This window comes from Pogonomyrmex barbatus, unplaced genomic scaffold (assembly GCF_055798465.1).
Source record: "Pogonomyrmex barbatus isolate J1 unplaced genomic scaffold, ASM5579846v1 scaffold1, whole genome shotgun sequence".
Taxonomy (NCBI): Eukaryota; Metazoa; Arthropoda; class Insecta; order Hymenoptera; family Formicidae; genus Pogonomyrmex; species Pogonomyrmex barbatus.
Window position 1 is genome coordinate 7423521 of NW_028297098.1, and position 18556 is coordinate 7442076.

Genomic DNA, 18556 nt, shown 5'->3' on the forward strand with positions numbered 1-18556 from the left:
AAGAAAAACAGTAGATACGTTACGTTATCGCATTTGATGATCATTCAAAGATTTTTCTTAAGATTCAGTACGATTTCTTCTGGCGCGCGGGTTGGAAAAACTTAAAAGCATTCGCTAATGATCTTATTATGAGAGACGCCACTTCCGACGACAGTTGCTTCCAAGCTTAAGGCTCTAATGTCATTCAACCTTGTTGCAAAAAAATGCAATATTTATGCAGCGCGTGGAAAAATGTCGTGAGTACCTGTGTATGCATTTGCATATGCTCTCAGTGCGTGTCATCACGAAACACGCATTAAGAGCATATGCAAATAGGCACTTATGACCAATGCGTTTTATGCATAATGTATCGACGACATTTACAAATATCCGTCTGCTCGTACAGCATGAGAGTGACGTACGAGTGACACGTTTGCAAAGTTCTTCAATTTTCAAGCATTCACTCTCTTGCTTCACAACTTCCCCTCACAATACAATAAAACAGATCAACAAGCAAAATTACAAAATTACAAAATAACATCGTGACCTGTTTAATTAGCACGCTTTTCATAACAGTAACATAAGAGAATGATATTGTCTTAGCAAAAATTTGCAAAAATGCATACTGTAAGATGTAATAATTGTAAATATAAGAAACGCTATAAATATGTATATTAGCATGCGTATTACGTGACGTGTGTTAGTATTTATGAATTATATATTATTTGATATGCAAATTTTTAAAATTTTATTTTGTCTTTTGCAAATTCGCATAAGATGTTGCCAAGAATTTTTACCGACGTAAGATCTTCGTGAATTTTATACGGTAAGTTGATACTTTCGTCAGTTGATAAAACTTGGTACTCGAAACATTTTGATTAATATTCACCAATATTGTTAATTTTTATCATGTAAAGTTTTTTTTTAGACACGTTCCTTTGTAATACACACACACACACACACACACACACACACACACACACACACACACACACACACACACACACACACACACACACACACACACACACACACACACACACACACACACACACACACACATATATATATTTTATACAATATGCATAAAGCATTATTCATTGTAAGCAATATTCATTGTTTCTATTTTTATATTATTTTTCATTAACTCTCTCTCATTTTTATATTATTCATTTTATTATATAATAGTGTCATTTATATATTTGCATGCGTCATATATATATTTATAGATACAATAGATATTATCTTTGTATAAAGGGATAATCCCGGACGAAAATCCTTGTAACACTTTAAATAGATAACGATAATCTTATAAGTTCATTAAGGAAATGTTTAAATATAGATGTACAGTGACGTATAAAGCCGTGGGAGAAGATATCAATAATAGAAATGTCCAAGCACGATAAGTTACGCGATAACGTGCGAAGCGAGATATGATAAGATACGATTCGCTTAATGATTAAAAAGAATCAAACAAAAAATTACGCAAATACTTCCTTATCTGCTAAGATATTATAAATGAGCAATATTATAACCGAGACCCACTTATTAATAGATTATATTTTTCCGCATCTGATTACATTTTCTTAGCGCTTAATTGAATTTAGTATTCATGAAATTTTTATAATTTGGTAATATTGTTCAACAATAATGCACTTAAAGAAATATACACATACATACATACATATATACATGTATATGTGTATGTATATATATATATATATATATATATATATATGTGTGTGTGTGTGTGTGTGTGTGTACAAATAAAATTAATTGTTTTTAAATAAATATTTTACTTGTTATACAAATATATATTTTTTTTCTTACAGGATTTTTATATTATTATGACATTTATTATTAAATGAAAGAATGATTATGTGCTCTCAAAACGAGAGAAGTGAAAACGACAGAATCGTAACGGTAATAAAATCTCTCGAGATGATTAATGTGCGAGATATATCACCTTTCTCTCATGTCACTCGAAATATATTGTTGATTGTCAAATTTATAGCGAATACTTAAAACAACGTCTCCGTTATGGGACAATTTGGGAATATTCGGTGAGCATCTTCTCATTAATAAACTGTTCAGCATTAATTATCAATTGTTATGTAAAAATGCAGTCAAAGATTTTATAATATGCAATATATATTTAGAAAGTCTCAAGATTACAAATAATTTTTTTCAATCGCCAATATAAGATATCGATAAGATGCACACATATTACTTTTAAGTATATCAGATCAAAGTACGCGCCTTGCAAATTAAAGAATCAATTATGATTTTATAATAATTAATTTTTTATTTGTCGAGTGACGTCTGTTTATTAAATTTTATGTGATTGCAACCATATGCTGTTGTAAAGAACTATGATATTAACAATGTATTTATCGCAGATTTGTTATTTTGAGACAACGTTTATATTTTAATATAATTATTTATGGCATTATTGTTTACTACTTAAAGCGGAGGTATGTGATAAATATGACATAATAAATATGATATAATATGATATAATTAATATTTTCTTAATCAGAATTTGATATAATATTTCAAATAAATAAAATGAATATATAAAATATATATAAAATGAAAAATGTCAGTAGAACCCAATTATATTATTAGGTGAATAAATATATGTAACAGTAATAAATCATTTTAATATCTTGACAAAGCTATTTTCCAGAAATCATTTTTAAAACTTCTTTATTAATTGTATGACTATTCTTTTGAACATACAATTAATAATAAATCTATTCATTTAGTAATTAATGGGTTACATTACATTAAGATTCACAAAAGCAGCAAGAAACTATTTTTTCTAAATAAACTTTTACCTGATGGAATGAAATATTTTCATATTTTTCACAAAATTTATTTTAAATCTTTTAATGGTGGTTTTATATATTTTAGAAAAGATTTTATGTAGAGAGAGAATTTATATTTTATTATTCACCTTAAAAATACTTATGCGCAAAGATGTATAATCTTCCTTTTATAACTAGATAATTATTTTAAACTTTTTTTAAAGCGTCTTTCATGTGATTGCTTAATGAATTATTTTTCAAATATGCTTTCAAGCGCGTAAGGCTCTTGACTTAAACATTATAATAATTAATTTAAAAATGTCACTCACCGCCGTACGAAGTACCAATGTGATCTTTCAAAGCCTCTGGATAGTCACTGAGAGTTGTAGTTTCGACATCGAATGCGGCGAAGGTGATATTATGCTCCTTTTTGATAAATTCAACCATTGATTTCATCATAAGATGACACGTGTGTTTACCATTGATTTGACTTTGCCCACTTGCTGCATAGACGAGATGCACTTTACGCCACTCGTAACTAATTTATGAGAAGAAAAGAAATGAACAAACAAATTTCGTTTCTTTATTGTTCTTTAATCTTCTCACCGCGCTTATTACTTGTCGTCATAGTCATAATAAAATCATTAAAAGTTTGTTTTGGAGATACATATAAAGATAACATTTTAACCATAGTAATTTAATTAACAATTGAATAAATTTTTAATTATACATACCGATCCATTATGGCTATGAAAAATTTAGCGATATCCCTAGAAGCTACATTTCCGATTCTTGTGGTCATAAAATATTCATCTTTACATTCAGTCTTTTTCTCGGTGAAGTCAAAAGTAAAGCCTCCCGTAGTAATTAACGGTGTTCCAAGGAATTTCACCATTCTGCCAACGACCGCTATAAAAACAATTGGTCCTTAACCAATTCACAGTAATGGAAATAGTACAAAAGATAGGAAAAAGTAATTCAGAAACAATATCTCACACATTTATTGTTTAAAGATATAAATAAAGTAAGAAATAATACAGAATATGTATAACATAAAATGTAAAAAAGCATTTGTTTCTAAAACTTATTCTTGTAATACAGCTGTACAATTAAATAATTTTAACACAATTTTAACAAGAGTGTTTTTATATATATATATATATATATATATATATATATATATATATGCGAAAGATTATGAAAATTATATAAATGGGACAGCTTTCTCAGTTTTGACGGATGTAATTTATGTGTAGATTAAAGCATAAGCGATGCCAGATTTAGAATCATTTATTCTCAAACTGACAGCTTTATGTTTAAGAGGATTTGATAAAATTCACAATAAAAGGATTTAAAGTGACGTACCGACGCAATAATCGCATGCCGGTCCGAGAAACAGGTGCACACAATCTGAAAAACTGTCGATCGCGCCGATTTGCGCATACGTCGCATCACAGCTATCGTCCCGCGCCAATAAATTCAGTCTCAACCAACGTGGCAGCAGATCCCGCGATCTCGCTTCGTATTCCGCTAATTCTGTAAAAGAGAAGAACAAAATGCTCGCTCGCACAGCTCAGATTTGGAACGAAAGCTGAAAAGAAGCTTGCGGAATGCGGCTTTGAAATCTGATCGACTCGATTTCATTTAGAAACCTACGTCCAATTGGAGTTAAGCTCTGGCTTTACTTCTTACCGAGGACCGGGAGAACCTTGGGCAGAGAAATGTCATACTTTGGGTCCGCCGGCAAGAGAACGGCGATCCTCAGCTCGCAAGAGGTACCGTCGTCGCGACTGGTGTCGTTGCTGCACAACGTCGTGCAGTCACGGTGCAATTGCACCTCGCGACACGTAATTTGGCCCTCTGTACGATGTATCAGCCATAAGATCGTCAGCACGATGACGATCTTGCGAGAATCCATGGATGTCCGCTCCGATCGTGCCCTGTGTCGTGCGCCGAGTCAATGATTTCGAAATATCCGGACGTCACGTCCGACTGTTACGTTACTGTTACTGTTAAATATCTTTATCATCGCGGAAAAACTTCCCCACTATGTGAGGGATCTTGATTCACTGAGATCACTGTTTCGCCGCTTTGCGATCGCGTTGCCGCCCTCGCAATTCACTCACGCGATACGCTTGCGTTGCAGCTCTCAAGTTCCTGCCGATTTGTCCGACCGTATCGGCAGCTGTTTCACTTGCGGTTTCCTTCCGGTTCAGCGGAGAGTATCGCTTTCTCGTGAATTACCCTCTAACGAGTGCATTATCCCGCTACGTTACTTTGTCAATACGGTCGGCTTTATTACAATAGAGCTACGAACAATGCAGATTGCGATAATTAAGTGAGTTTAATGAGACTGGTGGAAAAATTTATATCTTGTAAAATGATTAAGCTTTTCTCATCTGTAAAATCAGGAGTAGACTCCGAAGAAATAAAAATTTTTAGACAAATTTTTAATGAAGTTCATATATAAAAGAAGAAATCTTCAGAATCTCCGTCTCTTTGAAAACTTCGGATCAACTAACGGAAATCGAATCGCTACTGATTTACTTACTTTTTACAGATCTCATGAATAACATAATTTGTAAGCTGTAACTTGCCGTGCGTTATCTATTATTCCCAGAAACGCAGAAGAAATCATGGAAGATTATAGTAATTATAATCGAGTCGTAGTGCTTATCGGAGAGGTAACGTATTAGTTTTAAAACTATTTAGATTCCATATCGCGGATATTTTTAAAACGGGTATCATATGACATCTCACCAAGCACTTCAGGAATTCTATCAGCAAATCTACACGCAATACGCAGTCACAGAGGAAAACATTTACGAGAAAGCTGTCATAAGCACGAAATCAGTATGCCGAATTTAGACTTGACGAAGATTTTTCCGTTCGTGCTGGATGTCTCCTGGATCTCTTTGCGTTTTCTCGAGATTCATTAGGCACAAACCTGATGCGGGGAAGGAAAAGGCGGACCAACGCACGATCAACGTCGGAGGAATATAATTAGTCATCAGTACGCGACTTGAAAAAAAAAAAAAAAAAAAAAACGTTGTTGCAAAAGAGTAATCGATTTCGACTCCAGGAGCATCCGAACATGCACGAAAAAGAGAGAGAAAGAGACAGATAGATATCATCGCGATTTACATCGGGATCGTCGGAAATACACTGACACCTCACGATCACGCGACCACCTCGTTCCGGTGACAAACGAAGAACTTACATACATACACGTCTCTTTATCACGGATATCTCGCGTCGATTGATAGTAGTTATCGAAAACCCGATGTGCACACTCACTCGACTGTCCCCTTCCACTCAGGCCCTCCGAGGGGTTGCCGTTCCATTTGTGTTGAAGGATCGAATTTCTACAAGAGTTCCCTCCCTCAACCACAATCTCATCCAAGAGGACTGTCTCCGATAGTTGTCTTCTCTTCGTTGTTCTCTGCCATGTTCCCGTTCGATGCTTTTGCCTTTTCCATCGGATGTATTTGCATTTCTTCATTCGTCTCCTAGATTGAATCACTGTTCTATAATGTCGCATAATAATTCTTTATTCGTATTCGGAGTAAAATTCACGATTACAGGTTGAAATTTGAAATCATCTATTTGTGTTTAAACTGCAGTAGGCTATTGATTTCTAATATATATATATATATATATATAATAAAAATATAAAATACATTTTCTTTATACAATTATTTTATTAATTTTAACAAGCTTAATATTTTTTACATTTTCAGTATAAATAAAAGAGCGATATGACAAAAGAAAAAAATATTTATTTAAAGCTAAAATATTTTACGCAAGGCTTTTGTTTGTATAATATTTCTCTTTTTAACATTTAATTAGGGTTTAATTAATTGAGAATAACAGGAATTATTTTTTTAATATTAAATTCAATTATAATTTACACAAAAACTTTAACTATTTTTTTATAATAATTTTGCGGCTTTCATAAGTCTCTTTAATTTTAAACAAAGTCTTCAACATATTTCAAACTTGATATTTTTTTCTGTTATTTTTAATAGACTTAAAGTTATGAAGCTCTGTAACATAGAATGTAAAAGTAAAGTGTTGTGAGATATTTTAAGAAGTATATTATTTATATCTTTTCATTGATAATTTATCGTCAAAATGCAATAGAAGTCATGCATATAATAGTCATCATATAACAATAAATAATGTTGTCTTAAAATTATAATTAGACTATTCTATTAAGTTCTAAATTTTCGAAATAGAGCATCTATAGAATTTTTATAAATTTAAAATCATTATTACTATAATGCGATACTATTGTAACTCGAATACGCATGCGCGAAGAAGCATCTGACAACTGCTATGCAGTTCACTGGATTATCTGATGAGCTGCGCATAAATACTAAATCACATACAAATTGTACTTTGATCTACTTTAGTAATTTAGAAATCCAAAATAAAATCATATTCTACATTTACACGATGATGTTAAAATGGTTTAGTAACAACCGTAGTTAATGAAATCTTGCGTTCGATTGGTACATTTTTTTAAATCTAAAAATGTGCTCCGATTAAATGCAAGAAATCACTAACTGCGGTTGTTATTAAACCGATGTTATTAACGTCGCCGTATAAACGGGTGTCACCCCGTATAAACGTAGTAATAGATAGCTGTACAATAATGTTAGAAATAAGTGCGGCTCTGCTATGAAGTTGGTTGCAAGTGCAGGAGTGCGTTCAAAAATAACATCCTAATATCACTTTATCCTTGTTTAACAACAAGGATAAAGTTCGATGAACAACAAGAATGAAATTATACATTCAATGTTTTTGAATCCATCCAATATGAACATTCCATACTTTTGATTGGCGTGTGATCACGTGACTATTGCCGCATAATGCAGAATTTACATTGCATCCGACATCTAATGACCGATATCCAATAAAAGAATAGGCTTTCTGGAAACAGAAGTATTATCTAGGTAAAAAATGAAATTTCTTATCGGATGGTCGTATTAGAGAGAAGCCTGAGAATGATCATCTCGGTCTTTTTTGATGGTATCATCGTACGTTAGCATCATCAAGTTTCATTTTAACATAGTGGAATTAAGTAGTCACTTCCATTTTCTGACACTGTTGATAAACTCTCATTCTGATGTCTGTGCTATTTCCACAATTCATGAATATTTATATTTTTTTACACATATAATTTAAATTTTCTTACATTTATTACCTTTTATTTAATATAATTTAATATTAAACAAATATAATAACAAGTTAAATATAAGTAGCTGTAATATATATAAATGAAATATAAATATTTTATGTAAATATATTATAATAATAAATTGTAACAGAATAAAATTGGATAAAAATATAAAAGATTAAATAAGAATAGAAAAAAAGAATATAATATAATAATAAAATTTACTATTTATTCTTATTCTTAATATTTTCTACATGCGCAGAATCTATTGGAAAGATATCACTTTGTAATATTTAATTTTATTATATTTTATGAATTCTCTTGAAATTCTTCACTTTAAAATTCTTACTGTTTTAAATTTTAATTTACATACTATTTTATATGTATAATTAGTTTATTGTAACAGATAAAATTCATAAGATATATCTACATATTTATCTTAAATAAATTGTAACGAGTCTACTAAGGGTGCGTTTGTTTTGAACACTTATGTGCATAAGCATTTCTATCTTTATTATTCAATATACACCAAAGGAAGATGGAACAATGCTTATAACGCGTGAGCGCCCAACCAAATGCATCTTAAACAGTAAATGTATGATAATATAAACAGATCATGTAGAAGGTATTTAAAATTCATCGATTATATCATCTAATATTGGGTGGTTGGAAAAGTCATGATGCATTTTTGTAACAGATGGTGCTAGTTCATTTTTGGAAGTACTAGAGTCATTTATATCTATGTTATTGCTATGTCATTTGATGAGCTGACAGTTCTAGCTTCATTCTAAAAAAAAAAGTTGAGCGATTGGTTGAGTTTTGGAGATTTTATAACAAGTTGAAGATGGAAAATCAAACTGTGCATTTGCGCCATATATTACTGTTTTACTTCCGAAAAGGGAAGAAAGCGCGTTAAGCTTGTGAAAAGTTGCGTAAAATTTACGGTAACAATGCTCTACAAGAACGTCAGTGCCAATAATGATTCACGAAATTCCGTGCTGGTGATTTTGACCTCAACGACGCTCCTTGGTCAGGGAGGCCTATCGAGCTTGATGACGACAAAATAAAGGCATTGATCGAGGTTCCTCTCTGATCGAGTCAAACCCACGTTACACGACACAAGAGATTGCAGAAACATTGAACATCCATCATTCAAGTGTTCACGACCATCTGAAGAAGCTGGGATACTTAAGCAAGCTCGATAGTTGGGTTTCTCATGAACTCAAAGAAGTTCATTTGACGGCGCGTATAAACATCTGCGATATGCTCATTAAACGTGAGGAAAACGATCCTTTTTTGAGGCGACTGATAACTGATAATGAGAAATGGATTGTTTACAACAATGTGGTGCGCAAACGATCTTGGTCCTGACGTAATGATTTGCCTTAAACAATATCAAAAGCAAACATTCATCAGAGGAAGATTATGCTTTCAGTGTGGTAAGATTTTAAAGATGTCGTATTTTTCGAGCTCTTACTAAGGAACCAAACAATCAATTCGAATGTATACTGTCGGCAATTGGACAGTTTGAACGAATCCATCATCCAGAAACGCCCAGAGCTCATTAATAGTAAAGGAATTATGTTCCATCACGACAACGTGAGACCACACACAAGTTTGACCACCCGTCAAAAATTATTGGAGCTTGGATGGGATGTGTTACCACACCTATCATATTCTGATCTTGCGCCGTCAGACTTCCATTTGTTTCGCTCTCTTCAAAACTCCTTGCATGATATAACATTTAATTCAGATGAGGCTGTAAATCAATTTTGTTCAGTTTTTCGCCGATAAAGACAGGTCCTTCTATGAACGAGAAATTATAAAACTCACTGAAAGATGGCAAAAGGTTACCGAACAAAATGGGCAATATATTATTGATCATTGATTGATCTTTGTTCTTTATGTAAGTAAATGACCTTTGAAAAACATGGAAAAAAATACGTCATGACTTTTCCGACCCAATATTTCATTATCGAATGCTGTAATGTTTCGGAAATTAAATTTTGTATGTAATATTATTAAATATTTCATAATTAAACTGTTATGTTGTAGCCTTAAATTGTGTTTATATGTCGCGGCTGATATCAGTCACATATTTACAAGCGCGAATAGCGCGTCACGTATTTATGAGCACGCCACGTGCTGTCATTCATTCGCTGGTATTCCTACGGAAAGGAGGCAGTGCGCATTGCTCCGCGTTTCTTCGCATTGTTTCATTGTTAAACGAAACAAACGTTGCTGTATTATATGAATATAACAGTAAATGTTTATTAACGATTGATTAACGAAGAAAAAAGGTCGAAGTAAGGACTTTTCAACAAAGTATATATATATATATATATATATATATATACATTTCGCGCGACTTATTCCTTTGAAATTTATAATTATTTTTATATTACTTTTTGTAAATGATAACCCTTTCGATGGATACAGCCTTGATACGGTGGAGAGACTGAGTATTCCGAGGGGTTTCGTATCCCAAAAACGAAGAAACAAACAGTATCCAGTACACCATTATTAATAACATTAGTATTAAATGTTAAATATTAAGAACTGCGTATCTGGAAGGATTTTAATAATGGTCTAATCCGAATGTTATAATATTGAGCATTTCTAAATTTCTACGGATTTAAATATAATTTGCATTTAATACATATTTTGTAATACATAGCAATAGTTTATTGTAACAGATGAAATACATAAGATACATTTATCTATCTAAATAAAATAAATTGTAAATAAATAATGTCTGCAGTGCGTGAGCATTCAAAACAAACGCATCCTAAATGAAATAATAAGTGTACGATACAGATTATTTAAAAGTTATTTAAAATGTTATTTAAAACAATCATATTATTTACCCAACAAACACAAACAACATTCCACAAATTGTAATTGTTATATAACGCATGTGTTATGTAACAGTTACATTATTGAGTAGGAAATTACAACTAACATATACATTACATGTAGCATTGTGTTTGCTGGATAAAGCTATCTGACTATATAGTATTTATTATTTATTCCCACCACTTATTTTTCACTAATTACCGTTTTGTGTCAAAGCGCCGGTGTCTGCATGAGGATTCAGCCTTAGGCTGCGTTCTGATACTAAAATATATAGTTCATGTCACGTATATTATAGATTATCAGTATTGGCAGTGAATATCGGAATTTTGTGTCTGCAGATACGAGCAAAAGGTAATCAAATTTATAAATTTATATATTCTAATCGACGAATCTTGTGTTATAATTTTTTACATTTTATTTTTCCAGAACATACACTATGGAACTTACATATATGGAATTACATGAAACATCCAATGTATATGAAAGGCTCAATTACATAAACAAGTAATATGCTAACATATAATACAACATATAGTATGTAAGATAATTTCTGTGATATTATTGTGATGCATATATCGTAATAAGTATAACATATGGTATCTCTATTCATAAATACATGTAAATATTGATGCAAATATATTGTATTTGTGCAGTTTATTTTGTAATAAATATATCTATTTGGTATATAGTGCTTATTTTTATCTTTATTAATTTTACATACTTATTTAATCATCATATAATTATCATTTAATATGTTTCATTTAATGTTTCAAATTTCGATATTGAAAAGATTACGTGTATATATGAGACGAAACCCGTCAACCCTACAATTTACTTTAGTTCGCACTCCACCATCAGATGGCAGTGTCTTATCTTTTGTTGCCCATTTTATATACAGAGCTTTCATTTCTCTTAGTATATGTTCTGTGAAGTTTCGCGGAAGGTGGCTTGTAAACTATTCGATTTAGACGAAATAATAATAAAATATATACATTAATACATTAATTGATGCCTTGATATATCGCAGTATATTATCTCTCGGATAATTCCGTCACAGTAACACGGTTATTTCCACGATGAGTCAGGATAATCAGGATAATCAGGATAATCAGAATAATCAGAATAATCAGGATAACAACGAACCTCTGATAAAGGTTAGTAAATTTTGAAATATTTTGCTATAGATTTTGTTACGATATGATTGAATCCTTGTGAAATTTTCGAGTATTATATTTTTATCTCTTCATGACAAATGTTATTTTCCATACAGAGATATAGAAGAGAAGAGGAAGAAGATAGTCCTTTGGATACAGATGATGATTATGAACCATACATATCTGTCAAGCATCGTAAGAGGCAACTACTCTCGAAATTGGGTAAACTCGGTCAGTTAAAGGAGGAAACTACCAATGGTGTTGGGAAGAGCAGCAGCGAGAATGAGAAGGACGATGCTGACAATGACGATGGACAGGTCTGGGGGAGGAAATCTAATATTTCTCTTCTTGACCAACATACTGAATTAAAGAAACTGGCCGAAGGTACAAAATCTTTATGAACAAACTTTTGACAAATACTAACAAAGAAGTATTACATTTTAATTAAGAATTTCTTCTTTAATTTTTTTTTCATTTTAGCCAAGAAGGAAAGTGCCATGGAAAAACAATTAAAAGAAGAAGAAAAGATCCTGGAAAGTGTGGCTGAGAATAAAGCTTTAATGGGTGTGGCTGAATTAGCCAAAGGTATTCAATATAAGGATCCTATCAAGACTAATTGGCAACCACCAAGGATGATACTCAATCTCGGTGAGGCACGTCACGAGAGAGTACGGAGGAAACTGAGGATACTTGTAGAGGGAGACGAAGTACCACCACCATTGAAAACCTTTAAAGAAATGAAGTTTCACAAAGGAATTTTATATGGATTGGAGCAAAAGGGTATTATCAAACCAACTCCGATCCAAGTTCAGGGAATACCTACAGTGTGAGTCATGATGATATTAACATCATTTGATTAATTATATAACACTAAATGTATAGTATAAATGTATAGTATGAATAGTATAAATGTTGAATACTTGCAGATTGTCTGGTCGTGACATGATTGGTATAGCTTCTACTGGTAGTGGTAAAACATTGGTGTTTGTTTTACCTATCATTGAATTCTGTCTGGAACAAGAAATCGATATGCCATTCATTAAAAAAGAAGGGCCCTATGGTAAATGTTTTTAATTATAAGTAAAATAATGTCTGATTAATAAATGCACACATATGTCAATCGTATCTTCTCATCTATAGGTTTAATAATATGTCCTTCGAGAGAATTGGCTAAGCAAACTTACGACATAATTCGGCACTACACCAATAGTTTAAGACAAGCTAATTGTCCGGAAATACGCTGCTGTTTAGCGATTGGAGGTGTGCCGGTTTCGGAGTCGTTAGCTATAATTAACAAGTTGGTATTTATTATTGTTATTATATTATGTTTTTATTCTTAATTTTTTACCCAAACATTTCTTACGTTATTTGTAGAGGTGTACACATAATGGTAGCAACACCGGGACGATTAATGGATATGTTACATAAAAAGATGGTCACTTTAAGCGTATGCCGTTATCTCTGTATGGATGAGGCGGATCGCATGATAGACATGGGGTTCGAAGAAGACGTGCGAACCATATTTTCATTTTTCAGGGTAATTATTATTATTACATATTTCAATTTTCATGTATCTTATATGATAAGAAATATAAAATGTTTGTTAAAATGATAATCATTTATTATAGGGTCAGAGGCAAACACTTTTATTTTCCGCTACTATGCCAAAAAGAATTCAAAATTTTGCGCGTTCGGCTTTGGTGAAACCTGTAACGATAAATGTTGGCCGTGCTGGCGCCGCATCGATGAATGTGATACAAGAAGTGGAGTATGTTAAGCAAGAGGCGAAGATCGTTTATCTCTTGGAATGTCTTCAAAAAACCGCACCACCGGTTTTGATATTTGCAGAGAAGAAGCGTGACGTAGATGCAATCCATGAATATTTGCTTATAAAAGGAGTGGAAGCTGTTGCGATACATGGAGGAATAGGTACGTGATATTTCGAATAAACTATATCTTTTACTCAATCTTAATATCAATTATTGAATTATCGATAAAAATCGTATTAATCTTCCAATATTGAAATATCAAAATGAATTAAATTATTCATTTATTTCATTATATACTTTTAGACCAAGAGGAAAGATCACGTTCAGTTGAAGCCTTTCGCGCGGGTCAGAAAGACGTGCTTGTTGCGACAGACGTTGCATCGAAAGGTCTTGATTTCGCCGATGTTCAACACGTTATTAATTACGACATGCCGGACGACGTAGAAAATTATGGTAATATATTACGATATTACAATATTACGATACGAAAATTGATGATAAAAATGATAGGAAATAAATGTTTAATATACTTCTGTAATTTTTAGTACACAGAATAGGCCGAACTGGTCGTTCCGGACGTACTGGTATAGCAACAACTTTCATCAATAAAGCGAACGATGAATCAGTATTACTCGATCTTAAACATCTGTTGATGGAAGCAAAACAAAAAGTTCCACCATTCTTACTGGAACTCTGCTCAGAAAACGAAAAATATCTCAATTTGGGAGGTATGATAATAAATAAATTTTATATATTTTTTTTATGAATTTTTATTATGAATTTCTCTTGTTTTATTTCTAAAACATTTATTTTCCTTGTTTTTGTAGACGAACATGGCTGCAGTTATTGTGGTGGACTTGGACATAGAATCACAGAGTGTCCAAAACTGGAAGCTGTACAGAATAAGCAGGCATCTAATATTGGGCGTCGCGATTATCTGGCTAGTAACGCCGCCGATTATTAAGCGACGCTTTAAATAAAATTGTATTGTAAATATGTACATATATATATGTAAATTTATTTCTATAATAATTGATAATTTTTAATTATGAATAGCAAAAAAAGAAAAAATAAAATATTCGAACTAAACATTACATACAGATCTTCATTTATCGTATTATTATACATATTCTACTCATTTTACAATGTTATCTTTTTTTAATTAACTTTTATTTTTATTTAGAATAAGAAATAGGAAGAATAGTATAAAATAGGAAGATTTTCTCGTCTTTGCCAACTTCAGAGATTCAGTCATTTTCATCAAGAAATGCGAAAATAAAACAAAAGCTATCGCATCCAATCGCATCTGTTACCAGTGATTTCTTTACATGCTAAATCACAACCTTCCAGGCTTGTCATAATACAAAATTCCTGTACATAATGATAAATTAATTTACCCGGCCTTAATTAAGTGCCGGTTGTACCAGCCAAGATGGGCCGTTAATATATCACAAGCTTCTGCAATATGAAAAAATACTGGAGCCATTATTTAAGCAAAGGAAAATCATTTGCGCTGTTCAGAAAAATTTATCCTTTGAAGACTCCAAAAAAGATATTTTCGCGAGGTTCTTTTTACACTTGTTTTACTTAGTCTAAGTTATTATATATTTTAGATTATCTTCCTGAATAACATTACAAAAACAGTCATAGCGTAAAGTGTCATAAAACATGAATATTATAATCATTTGTCAGAAGATATCACTCATAATATGTAATTCATAAGTAGAGAATCTATAATAGAAGAATTATTATCATATTTTTCTATTGAGAAAAATTAAACATGACTTAACTAAACAATTTTTAATAACTTCTAGGCAGTTTAATGCAAAATTAATGTAATAATATGTAGTTTTGCTTTGTTATAATAGTGTTTTATAATAAAACTTAATATTATATTATACAATTGTAATAATATAATTGTAATATAATATTACATTATAATACATCATTTATTATGTATTAAAAATATGTCATATTAATGATCGTCGAAAGTTACTTAACATCAACGACGATCGACGATGGCGAGCCGACGAATCCAACCCCCTGCTCTCACAAAGACGCAGGCACTGCGTCAAGCGAGGAGTGCGGCGGTAGTGAAGGAATATGAGAGAAAACAGAGACAGGAAGCGGAGAGGCGAGCACAGCCGGTAGCAGCAGAGCCTGGCAGAAGGCGGCGATATGTTCCAGCCGAACCAAGAAAGGTCGAATTTACCAGGCCAGCTATGACGAAAACAATGCTGGCCCGGGTGAAGCACGCGGAGAAGTTCAAGCAGGAATACGAACGTAAACGGGAAGAGGCCATGCCACGAAGGGTACCAAGAAGGACACCTGCGCCGCTCGGCGGTGATCCTAGGTGAACTTTGAGAACTACGCGCAGCCTCCTCTGAACGTTATTTCAGCTGGAGAACTTTAAAGTTATCGTTCTCCAGTCGCTTGAACGTCGCTTCTTTAACTAGCGATAAAAAATTGTTTCCTTCATATCTATTTTGAGTATATTTTATAATTTGTTTATTATTAATTTTTTTTTACATTTTTATACGTTTGAAGATTTGGTAGAGAGAGAGTACCACGCCCGAGACGTGCTCCGTCTCCGCCGATATCACCTCCTAGGCCAACGAGAAGGCCGGAAAGAAGAGCACCGGAGAGGAGAGTGCCGGAACCACCGGCTATTCCACAAAGAACTAAAGCATTGGCACGGTCCATGAACGCCCAAGTGATTCAAGCTGAGCCGATCGGCGAAGGTCCGATTGATAGCATCGTGATACCACCGAGATCGGTGGACGAGACTCGTACTACTATCGTCAGTATTCCTCAACCGCCTGCGGTTGGGATACCATCCGAAGTGGCGAACCGTTCGATTCGGGTAATCAGGTAATTCAAGAGTATTTTGATGATAATATCCTGGAAAAGAAAAAAATAAGTCGAAAGAAGAAAATAAATCGTAGAGAAAAAGATTCATTCCTGCGAGACGAGAGATGGAAAGTTCTTGACTCTTTTTCATTTTTTTTATAAAATTAATGCCTATATTTTGAATTTCTGATTTTCTTCCAACAGAAGCCTTCAAGTAAGTCTTGATACCAAATTCACGATCTAAATATTGAGAATTTTATTTTGCATGGTATAAATAATTTCGGAGAATCTCTTTTAATTTAATTATTCATTTTTTAAATTCATACGATATTTTAGTGTTGATTACGGGGTAGTAAATAGTATTATTTTGTAGCGAGACTCTCGATGAGCAAGATAATGCAGAAGCGGTTACGGTACAGGGGAAGTTGGAAGATTTGCAGCAAGCGAGACGAGACTTCGTGATAGCCGTGGCGAACGTCGGCGGTAATGCTGTACAACTCATGGAAGAAGAAAGACCTAGATACAGGTATTATATTTACAGATATTATGAAAAAAGAATATTATAAGAAAAAGAAATAAGGAAAATAAAAATTTCGCAAATTGAAAAATGTTATTCGAGCAATACGCAAGCAATATCTTTAATCAACTTTTGCGACAGTCAAAGAATCTAAGTGAGAATATCAATGTAAAAAAAAAAAAAAAATCAAAATTAATAATTCAACAAGTGAAAGAAGAGAAAAAAAATTTAGAATTTAAAAGGATAAATACGCCGAATGTATTTATTTTTAAAACACATGTGGGATTAATATCGGCACTTTTTCTTGTGTATGTATATATCGGACGAGAAGCGGGAGAAAAATTTTCCAAAGACACTTTTAATCACTTTGATTCGAAAAAGATCAATCGATCGATTTGTCGAATTCGATGAAAATGTCTACATTTGATGCAGAGTCCCCCCCGACATCGAGAGCGAGATGTTCCGCATCGAGTACGGCCTGGAACATCCAAGTGTCGTGGCAGCTCGCGAATTCGTTCAAAGAAGCATGGCCGGTATCAGAGCACGGGAGGCAGCTCGTCAAGCCGAACGGGAATTTGAGAGAATAGCTGAAGAGCCACTACTGGAGGAGGAGCTGCGCTTTGACGTGCCGTTCGAAGAGGAGTTCTTACGCGAGGGCGAAATTTCCTGGGAGGAGAGAGAGGACATACCGATTCCGTCTAGGATAAAAACTACTATGCGCGACATACCGCGGCGCGTGGCGCCCTACGAATATCCTCCTTTCGAACCAGAAGAACTCGAGAGGTTCTTCGACATAGAACAATATCCACCCAGTCCGCTTCGTGGACCGCCACCCGGTCGCGAGCATCTGCCACCGGAACTCTGGGAACTGGAGGATCCTTGGGCGTGGTATCGTCCAGAGCCAGACGTGGCTGATCTCATCCGCTTCGAGAGTCCTTAGCTTTGCGTTTATTGTCTACAGGAGGTAGTTGATAGATCTTCTCTCCGTATTCGAGATTTCGAGATGTTACGGAGAAAAGGTACAGGAAGCTAGGAAAATGAGTATTATTATTATTATTATTTTTTTTTTTTTCATTGGTTTATATTATATTGAAGAATTAATTTGCAGAAGCATTATGAGGGGATTCGAGGGAAAAAAAGATGTCGACTGAAAAAGATGTCAAATGTTCATAAAAATACATGAAGAATCATCACTCACCATTAATGTCCATCTTTTACAATATTTTCTCACTATTTTATTTATCAATTAAAAATTGTCTTGAATACTTGAAGTTGTATAATATTCTGTTAAATTTATAAATACTATTATAAATTACTATTATAAAATAGTATTATAAATTTTTGGAAAAAATATATTGGCTCTTGTATTTATCTTTTAAACATGGATAAACTGATAAAATTTGTAAATTATCTTGTAACTGAATTGCGAACAAAATATA

The 18556-nt window shown here is 33.1% G+C and overlaps 3 protein-coding genes across 3 annotated transcripts; 2 read left to right on the forward strand and 1 right to left on the reverse strand.

The window, feature by feature from the left end:
- Positions 1-3110: 3110 nt before the first annotated feature.
- Positions 3111-5959, reverse strand: LOC105433192 (atrial natriuretic peptide receptor 1). Its single transcript, XM_011648363.2, has 4 exons — positions 4482-5959; positions 4155-4325; positions 3524-3698; positions 3111-3327 (listed from the first exon to the last, which is right to left on the reverse strand). The coding sequence occupies exons 1-4, from the start codon at positions 4705-4707 to the stop codon at positions 3111-3113; spliced, it is 789 nt and encodes a 262-aa protein (XP_011646665.1). The 5' UTR covers positions 4708-5959.
- A 5762-nt stretch (positions 5960-11721) lies between these two features.
- On the forward strand, positions 11722-14844 carry abs (ATP-dependent RNA helicase abstrakt). The gene is made up of 10 exons (XM_011648329.3): positions 11722-11981; positions 12098-12365; positions 12462-12807; positions 12908-13041; positions 13122-13278; positions 13356-13518; positions 13610-13910; positions 14054-14203; positions 14296-14478; positions 14578-14844. The coding sequence occupies exons 1-10, from the start codon at positions 11904-11906 to the stop codon at positions 14712-14714; spliced, it is 1917 nt and encodes a 638-aa protein (XP_011646631.2). The 5' UTR covers positions 11722-11903; the 3' UTR covers positions 14715-14844.
- A 155-nt stretch (positions 14845-14999) lies between these two features.
- Positions 15000-18548, forward strand: LOC105432722 (uncharacterized). Its single transcript, XM_011647694.3, has 4 exons — positions 15000-16103; positions 16298-16621; positions 16974-17126; positions 17550-18548. Exons 1-4 carry the CDS (start codon positions 15769-15771, stop codon positions 18055-18057), a joined length of 1320 nt encoding a protein of 439 aa, XP_011645996.2. The 5' UTR covers positions 15000-15768; the 3' UTR covers positions 18058-18548.
- The last annotated feature ends 8 nt before the right edge of the window (positions 18549-18556 follow it).